This window comes from Lipotes vexillifer, unplaced genomic scaffold (genome assembly GCF_000442215.2).
Source record: "Lipotes vexillifer unplaced genomic scaffold, Lipotes_vexillifer_v1.1 scaffold718, whole genome shotgun sequence".
Classification (NCBI taxonomy): domain Eukaryota; kingdom Metazoa; phylum Chordata; class Mammalia; order Artiodactyla; family Lipotidae; genus Lipotes; species Lipotes vexillifer.
Genome location: NW_006770175.1, coordinates 446,463 through 455,896, shown reverse-complemented (window position 1 = coordinate 455,896; position 9,434 = coordinate 446,463). Strand labels below are relative to the sequence as shown.

Below are 9,434 nucleotides of genomic sequence, written 5' to 3'. Positions count from 1 at the left end.
GCAGGAATGAATGTTACCAGAGGTGTTTTTCAGGGAGATGAGGTGGCGGTGGTGTGAAGGCTGGATGGCTACCTTTCCAGTCTGCAGACAGTTGCCTGTAATATCTCACACCCAATCACTGGAGTCACTAAATGACTCAGTGGTCAGAACCTGTATTTGCCAAATTTTCCAGAGAAATAAAAATCAAATTCTGTACCAGTTTTGTTCCTTCTGCCTTTCCGTTAATAGTACCGTGGCTCCACTTGGGCTTAATCCTCTTTGGTGCATACCTTCTAGCTTTTGTAACTAACATTTATTCAAATAAGACTAACTCTGGACTAACTAACTACTAATTGACCAAAAAGTTCCTCAACCCATAACACCTATGAAACCAAGATATTTCTTCTATTATAATTGACATGATGAACTCTGATAGAAAATGTCGTGCCATTCATTATACCAATACTGAAATCTTTTTACACCAATCATCTCTAGAATGGTATGTAAACAAGGGAAATATAGAATGCCTATTCTTCATACCTTAAAAACACATCTGGAACTATTTGAACTAACTAAAAGTAAAATAAGTGCCATGGCAGATTATGCCATACCTTTTCACATAAAACAACAACAACAAAAAGGGAAATGGAAAACATACCACTTCTAGAAGGCCCTGACATTGAATTGGATATTGAAATGGTATCGGTAATGTATTTATATATGCCACATTTTCTTCCATGCATCAGCTGTCTTTGGTACATATGTGTTGGATATTTGCCATGGGAGTTGAAAACTTACCACATAGGGAAGATCTTGTTTAGAAGTGGTGTGCATCATTAAAGTAGAAGTAAAGTCAGTTCTTTTAAAACAAATAATTCCCTGATCTGATAATTTTTTTTCTTTCCTTTTTTTTTTCATTTTGTGTCAGTCTTTCAGTAAATGTCAGCTTTCCCCTACACCAACTAAAAACAGAGATTACATGTAAGAATGATATAATTTTCATGAACTTAAAAAATTACATGAGAAATATTATAACTTAATATTGGTTTTACTATATCCTCTAATTTGAAATGGAGTGAAATGCTTCTATGGTTGAATCATAGCTCTTCTGCTGTTTGCTATAGAAGTTTCAAGAATATATATTTCAAAATTTTTTTTTTATTTTTATTAATCCAAAACAAATGCAACAGAACGCAGCATACTTGAAACACATTTTCTGAATTTATCTTAAATCTCTCTACTCCAGAGCGTTTTTGTGTGTGTATGGGCTTAGCCTTGGCTGGTTATTTCATCATCTATTTCAATCCTGGATTGATTGCACTGAACAGCACAGAATGAGTTACATATGGTCCCACTTTGTCTAAGTTTGTAGGACCTCTGGGTTGGAACTCCATTTCATCAGAGTGAAGCTAGCCATCACAGAAATGTGGCTAATGTCAAAATCTTAAATACATACACGTATACATGTATTCCAGAGAGAATGTGTATACTCCTGTTAGAAGTAGTGGTGTTTTGCTATTCATTGGCTCAGTGGTTATTGCTCCTAAAATATTGACATCATCTCAGGAATTTAAAAAAGTTGCTCATCTACGTTTTATAATAATTGTTGTTGGTATTATTATTATTAAATTCTGGATAGGAACCATGTTACACAAGTGGGCCAAGACAGGTATTCAAACTAAAATTATGAATATATCAAAAATATTTCTAAAATTGGGCAGAGGAAGACAGAAATACAAACTTTATCTTAAAAGAGTCTGAAGAGGAAACCCACTGTCAACTTTATGGTTTACTATTCCCTTTTTCCTTAGTGTGGGCTATTGGAAAAAGAGTAATGAAAAGCATGTTTAAGATACATTTCCAAGTTTAGGTATTGCTCAAGAATTGCATCAAGTAAGGTAGGGCCTGTGCCCACCAAGGTTCAGCTTTTAGCGGTGGTGAAACTGTCCAGGGTAACTTTCTCCCTTTCCGGGCTCCTTTCTCCCTGCTTTTTGGTCTGTTCCCTCTTTCTCACCCTTTCCTTCTATTGCTCGATATACTTATTTCTTTCTTTCCCTGTTATTCCCACTTCCCCTTCCCCCTCCTGCTCTTCCTTTCTCTCTGTGCAACCACGTGCTTCAAATCTGTGGGTCTGGACTGCCTTCGCTAACAGCTCCATGTGAGTGTTAGCAGAATGAAAACCAGATGGACCAGCAGTTCCCACTGTTATCTCCCAGCTGACTCTGGCAAGCCTCCCTTTATCCCTCCTTCCTTGGCATGAGGGAAATATTTGCCTTTATTTAGGGAGACTTGTATTTGCTGCTGTACCTCTTCCCTCAGCTGCAACACAAGTGGAAAGCTATTTATTCCCTTGTTGCTGAGGTTGGTTGAGGTGAGTAAATGGTGCAATGAATTTTACTATCAAAGAAGTGGTTTTAAACCTACCTAACTTCTGCATTTCTCTACAACAGGTTATTCACGGGTACTCGTTAAGTGTTTTGGAATAGCAATATGAGGTCAAAATTTTAACAATACGATAAAGGTAGAGACATTCTCCATGCGTCTTCACAATCATCTCACTCAGAACACTAAGTCACTATAGGGACAGTCATTGTTATTCAGCCAGCAGTAGAGACTAAGAAATAGAGACCCTGATACTGTTCACTGGATCATCATTCACAGTGCTCTTATTAGAATGATTATTATTTTCATTCTTCCCTAATATGGTGTCAACGCTATTTCAACTTTCAAAAGTTGTGTTCTATTGCAGCACAAGTCTTATGAAATTGCTTTGAATAAAGGGGAGGTAGGTTTGGAATTGTCATAGTAGTAATTTGGGCTTTTCATTTTAATAATTGACAAGTAATTTTGAGAGTTTTTCACTATGGTGATCATAATGTTTTAAGAGACCCATTCTTTATTAATAGTCTATGTTACGTTACTTTTCAAAAACTCCAAATGGGAGATACCTGTGCCTAAGGCCGCAAGAGGCACCTCAAATATTTTTTGGGGTGTGTGTGTGCATGTGTACACGTGTTTGTAGAAAATTGGATCTAAACAAACAAATGAAAACTTTTTTTTAAACTGGAGATCTGTTTCTTTGAGTAGATCAGATTGAGAAAAAAGTTTAAAATTCCAAGGGAAAAGTATACTCAGTATAAAACAGTCCTGAAGTGCAAATGTTCATTATTGGGAAATTAGGAAATTTCTCCCTGTCGCCTACTCATGAAAAAATATTAGAAAGGTCTTTAGTTCTCAGTTTGGGACTTTTCCATTCTTACTCTGCCTGAGATTATTAATTGAAGTATTGGTTTGTTATGTTTTATTTTTTTTATTTTTAAAATTTATTTACTTATTTATGGCTGCATTGGGTCTTCGTTGCTGCACACGGGCTTTTCTCTAATTGCAGCGAGTGGGGGCTACTCTTTGCTGTGGTGCACGGACTTCTCAGGTTTCATACTTTTTAAATGGTGGATCGTAAACTCACAAGTCCTAAGTCAGTAATAACTTCACTTCGTTTTGTGACATTTATGTAGTGGTGATTTTTCAAACAGGTCAGAAAAAAAATTGAAGTGAGAGGTTATGTCTGGGAGACATAGCCTGCTTCATCTGTTAGGCTAGAAAACTAAGCATGGAAAGGGGATGGTAGGTGTTACAAAAAAGTCATTGCAAAACACCAACTTCTAACAGTATCCCACCTGCGTAACAGAGCCTAAGATTTGTGTTATTTCTGAGCTGTCTGAAGGGTTCATTACCGTCCCACTTCCTCTTCTATTTTTTACCTCTTGCTAATGTTGGCTTCAGCTTCAAGCGAAGTTGTGCTGTTGCATATAACACTACCAAGGTAGCATCTGTCTAAGCCAGAAATAACAATAGGATGTAAAATTACCCAGTTAGAAATGAGGTCCTGCCATCTGTGCTACACCTTCTTAAGTGGGGTTTGGATGATAAAGTCTTGATTTAAGCTTCAGTAGATAAGCCTGTTTTATTGATAGAAGATGTTGGATTTCTTACCTTGCTTGTAAAAAAGATGAACCTCTCTTATAAAACTGAGGTACCAGAAAAACCCTAAGGTGCTTAAGGAGTAAATAACATGATCATGGTGGCATCCTCCAGATCGGACTGAGAAGCACTCCACGATGCCAGACTCACCTGTGGATGTGAAGACCCCGTCTAGGCTGACTCCTCCCACAATGCCACCTCCCCCAACAACTCAAGGAGCTCCCAGAACCAGTTCATTTACACCAACAACGTGTAAGTAGTCGTTTCTGCATTTGCTGTTTCCGTTTTCAAGTTCAAATTAAATTTTTTTCTGCAAATAAAAATTAAGGGACAGTAAGATCCAGCATCAATGTATTATGCAGAAATGAAGCCCCACCCCCCCCACACAAATAATTTGTTTGCCAGTGAGTAGGTATTGAGCACAGAATTATCATATCTTGGGTATAATTTGTATGACTGCCAGTATTTGCCTGCCTTTTCATTATTGTCTCAAAGTTGTAGTCTTCTGTGATTTCAGTGAATGAAGAACACTGCCTTTGGTCTGTAACTCATCATTACCATGTTAACTTCTCCTTTGACTTAATGAGGAGCTCCTTATTTTAGTTTGTTCATTTTGACTTGGAACATGTTAATATGCTATATTATTTCCAGGTTACTTCTGATCTTCTAATCCACTTTCTTCTGTTATTTACAAATAATGTTAAAATCTAACATTCTTAAGTTAAAAGAGGGATCATTCTATGCAACAGTTGCATACAGAAAACTTTCTGAGATAAGGAGCATCTTTCTTGTCTTGAACTTGTCAGACATTTATTAAATATTTATTCCATTTCAACTTGGCTCTAGACTTGTGTTCTGAATCAGTGGAGTGTATTGCTTTTTGTGTCATCCAAGGAAAGGACAGAATATTCTGATAGAATAGCAACTTCCCTTTTTTCCTGTATATTTTAATAGGAATAGCAGATAACTTTGTTTTCATCCATCTGAAAGTCCTGGTTAAAATATCATCAAAGATTTGTGAAACTAATAAATGCTGTTGGTTGCAGATAATACTATTTACAGACTGTGTGCCTGAAATCTGTATATGAATGAAAAATAACTAATAGGCAAAAATAGATCCTTGGGATTATAAGGGTTCGGCAAAACACACATCCAGGCTATTTATGCAGGGTTGCGCTGCCTTTTATAAGACCTTTACAAACATGTAAGGAGCAGGGACCTGCAACAGTGCCAAGTTGTAACCCTGTCATCTTGTATTTGGTTTGTTGTTACCCAAAGCCACAATGATAGGCATATGCCTCCTCTGTCTGAGAGGTCCTAGTGAGATGTCATTTCTTGACAGGTTGCTTTGGTACCCATTTGGGATGAGACCATTTTATTTTCTTGAACCTTTTAAGAATAATAAGGTGCTTAAAACATCTTCAGACTATTGTTGGAGGTAGTTTATCAAAATTATATTTAAAAGATGGGTTTGTTAAAGATCTAACATGGTAAAGTCAACATTTTCTTTGGTGAGAAATGTGCAAAATTTTCTAGCCTAGTTCTTATGGATTATCACCTTGACGTTCAAATAAATTTTATCAAATGAATTTATGTAGTTACCACCAATCCATGCTGTTAGTTGGACTGAGATGTCCCCTTTCGATTTCTAGAAATAACTCTTTGATAATTACCATATGCATTTTGGCTTCTTACATAAAATTGGTGTTTTCCTTAAAGAAGTTGTTAAGAAATATGAGGCGGAGAAAATAGCCTTCTAATTGGGTGGTATAAGGTTAAAACTTGAAAGTCGTATTTCTATAAACACAGCTGTCAGTTGTGTGTACAAAACATTATTAAAAATGTCCAGTGATAAATTTAGTCTCCACCAAATGTCCATTTTCTCTAGGGGAGCAGTTTAGAAAGGAATAGTTCTGTTATATTGATGTAAGCCTGGGACAAAAGGCTGACATCCAAAATGCTGTTTGTTCTGTGTTTGCATATGTGTGCATGGGAGGCAGGGCTGTCCCTGTGCTCCAGCCGGCTCCCACTTCTTATCAGCTTCTGTGCAGGGTATCCTCATGTGGTGTGAGGAGTCCACCCACTTAGTTATGGAGTACCTGAGCCTCTGATAATCCTGTGAAGTCAAAGCATTTTACCAAAAAGGCCCAACAGCTTTTAAATGACCAAATTCACTAGATTGGAAGGGAAGGATACTTAGTTGTAATTACCTTGTGCATGTTCTCTGTAAGTTTATTTTTTCTTTCTGATTTTGTGCCCTCTGACAGTAACTAATGGCACGAGCCATTCACCCACAGCCTTGAATGGCGCCCCCTCACCGCCCAATGGCTTTAGCAATGGGCCTTCCTCTTCTTCCTCTTCTTCTCTGGCTAATCAACAGCTGCCCCCAGCCTGTGGTGCCAGGCAGCTCAGTAAGCTGAAACGGTTCCTCACTACCTTGCAGCAGTTTGGCAATGACATTTCACCGGAAATAGGAGAGAGAGTCCGCACCCTCGTACTAGGACTGGTGGTAAGCAAATGGAAATCGGCCCAGTTTGGGTTACCAGGGAGAGTGTGGGGGAGATTCAAAATACAGATTCCATTCTCACAGGTGTTTTGTTTCTACACCTGGAGATCACATGCAAGTCTGATAATTCTGTAGTAACAAGGGTTTCAGTTCTGCATTATGTATTGACCCCACCATGATTTCTTTTCCTATTGATATTTAGCTAATGAAGTTGTGGTTGTACAAATTTATCATTATCTTGGCCATAAATGTATGTGTGCATAAAATTTAATAAGTATATCCTCCTGGCATGGCTAGTGTCTTTTCAACAATGACAGAATATTTTTGTTGTGTTAATGGTTTGCTTAATCTAATTGGGTGCTTATTTTAACTTAGTTGCTTTGGGGGGTTTTTATTATCAGCCTAGATGAGCAAGAATTTATAACAAGTAACACATTATTCTTTTCTGTTTTCATTTTTAAGGCTAATAGCATTGAATTTTTCGTGTGTGGTAAAATACATGACATAAAATTTACCATTTTAACCATTTCTGAGTGTACAGTTCAGTGGCATTAAGTATATCCACATTGTTGTATAACCATCACTACTATCCATTTCCAGAACTTTTTCATCACCCCAAACTGAAACTACCCATAAAACAATAATACCCTGATTTCTTCATCCCTTAACCCCTTATAACCATTTATTGTTTTTTTTTTTTAAAAAAACAAAACAGTTCTTTGCTATAGGTAGAATTACACAGACCATTAGTTTGAGAACAGAAGTGTTGATTTTGGCACATTCTATTAAAGTCTGTACATTGTCACACTGGAAATTAGAGCATATTTCCTTTTCTTGCATTCTAAATCACTTTTACATGTCATGTGACTTTCTTTATGAATAGAGGATTTTCATTTAGGAAGGTGATTTTCCCATAGCAAACTGAGTCATAGAGAAGCTCTGAGTCACATATTCAGGCCTTTTATCATCCAGGCTTACAATGGAACTGACATTCATACGATAGGCAGCAGTTTCCTTTTTCTCGATATAATCATTTATTTTTATTACATGGACTTAATGGGCAAAGCCATAATAGTTGTGTTTTACAAAAGAAGTCCTAGAAGTAAAAGTCTGGGTGAGAGTTTAGTGCCGTAGACATGCTTCAGATCGTAGTATCTCACATTTGACAGAGATTTTGCAATTCAATTTTTAACCCTTACCTCCCTCTCCCCCACACTTTAAGAACAAGAAGCTTTCACATTTCTCATAATCCATCAGCTTCCTCTGACAAATTTATATTCCTCTGGAATACAAATCACCTTGTATTCCTCTGACAGGAAGGTGATTTTGGCATAGTGTGTCAGCATACTGCAGTTACTTTTGTCAGTCACTTATCTTTTCCTTTTTATTTGTTCTTGAGTTTTGCATAAAGCGTCTTTGACACATAAATAGGTTACATCATAGAACCACAAAGTCAATCCAAAGCAGTAATTGTATCAAGTGAGTGAAGAAATGTTGTTACTAGTAAAAAATATTTTAAAACTGCTTTATAAATTTGATATGTTCTTTAACTGTGGTTTCTATAACTTCAAATATAGAAAAATTTGGTAGCTTTAAGTAGATTTTTCCCACATATTAAGTGGAATACTTTTGAGGGCAATACTTTTTTAAGATTTTATTTATCTAAAAACTTTACGATAAGTTGGGGGGGAAAACATTAATTTTTTTTTTTTTTTTTGTGGTATGCGGGCCTCTCACTGTTGAGGCCTCTCCCATTGCGGAGCACAGGCTCCGGACATGCAGGCTCAGCAGCCATGGCTCACGGGCCCAGCCACTCCGCTGCATGTGGGATCTTCCCGGACCGGGACACGAACCCGCGTCCCCTGCATCGGCAGGCGGATTTTCAACCACTGAGCCACCAGGGAAGCCCGAAAACATTAATTAATAGTGCTAGGCATATATTCAGCAGGCAGTGAACATTTGTCAAAAGATGAATGAATAGAGAATGAATTTTGTTTTGAGCATTTGACTGCAAGCTTTTACACATGTCATTTTATTTATACACATTTTACGTGTGGGGAAACTGAGGCTTACAGAAGAAAAATATTCTAGGCCACCCCATTGGTAGTGAGAGGCCTATGATTTGAACTCAGGTAGTAATCTTAATGAATCACATTATACTGTTATTTAGATGGAGTTAAGAAAAGTATTAATAACTGTTTTAATATGCAAAACACAACTGGTATGGCTTTAGAAAATGGAGCCAGAGAAACGGAATGAAAGATTGAAAAATGGACTCTCTGACCCTTATTGTTACAGATAGGAAGTTAGTGTTTATTCATAGTTTTAAGGGAAAATGTTTCAAGTTTGGGGGTATAAAAAACTTAGGACTTGGTGCCCCCATATTTTATCATAAAAGGAAAAGGAACTTGCATTAAAAACTAGATGGAGCAATATTCTAAAGTTGTTAGGTCACAAATACCCCCAGTTTGTCAGGTGTGAGGATAATTGACGGGTTGAAAAATTTGACACTGAAGTTTACAGTTGTGATTCTGCATAAGGACTGAGGAAAATGAACCAAATGTTGAGTCAATATGATTAACTGACTCAGTGCCTTTATAGTAGGTTGGTTGTCTATTAAATAGATGCTTTTATCAATGCACATTACCCATTGTAGGATACAAACACTGAGTATTGAGGGCTTGTTTTTATGGGGTAGGTTAGGAGTGAATTTGACTCATTATGTGTAGTCTCTTTTGGGTTGAGCGATACACATTGCCTCTAGGATAAATGGATTATCTTTGATAACTGGGGAATTTTTTTCACCCTGTAAGACTCAGTGACTCAGAGGAAGGCTCAGACCTTTTCTTTGGCCTCATTAACACAGCCAACTTAGCTGTTCATCCTGAGCAAAGATACTCTGGTAAGCAAAGAAAGGATGCAAGATGGAAAGACAGAAGGAGAAGGGTATTTCCATCAGCAGGGACAG

General features: G+C 37.2%; 1 protein-coding gene across 1 annotated transcript in view; it reads left to right on the top strand.

Annotated features, from left to right (window-relative positions):
- Nucleotides 1–9,434, top strand: part of LOC103077217 (protein CBFA2T1-like) — a 127,657-nt gene that overhangs the window by 68,997 nt on the left and 49,226 nt on the right. The window contains 2 exon segments of the mRNA XM_007446045.1: nt 4,075–4,212; nt 6,228–6,469. Coding sequence (XP_007446107.1) covers nt 4,075–4,212; nt 6,228–6,469 — 380 coding nt within the window.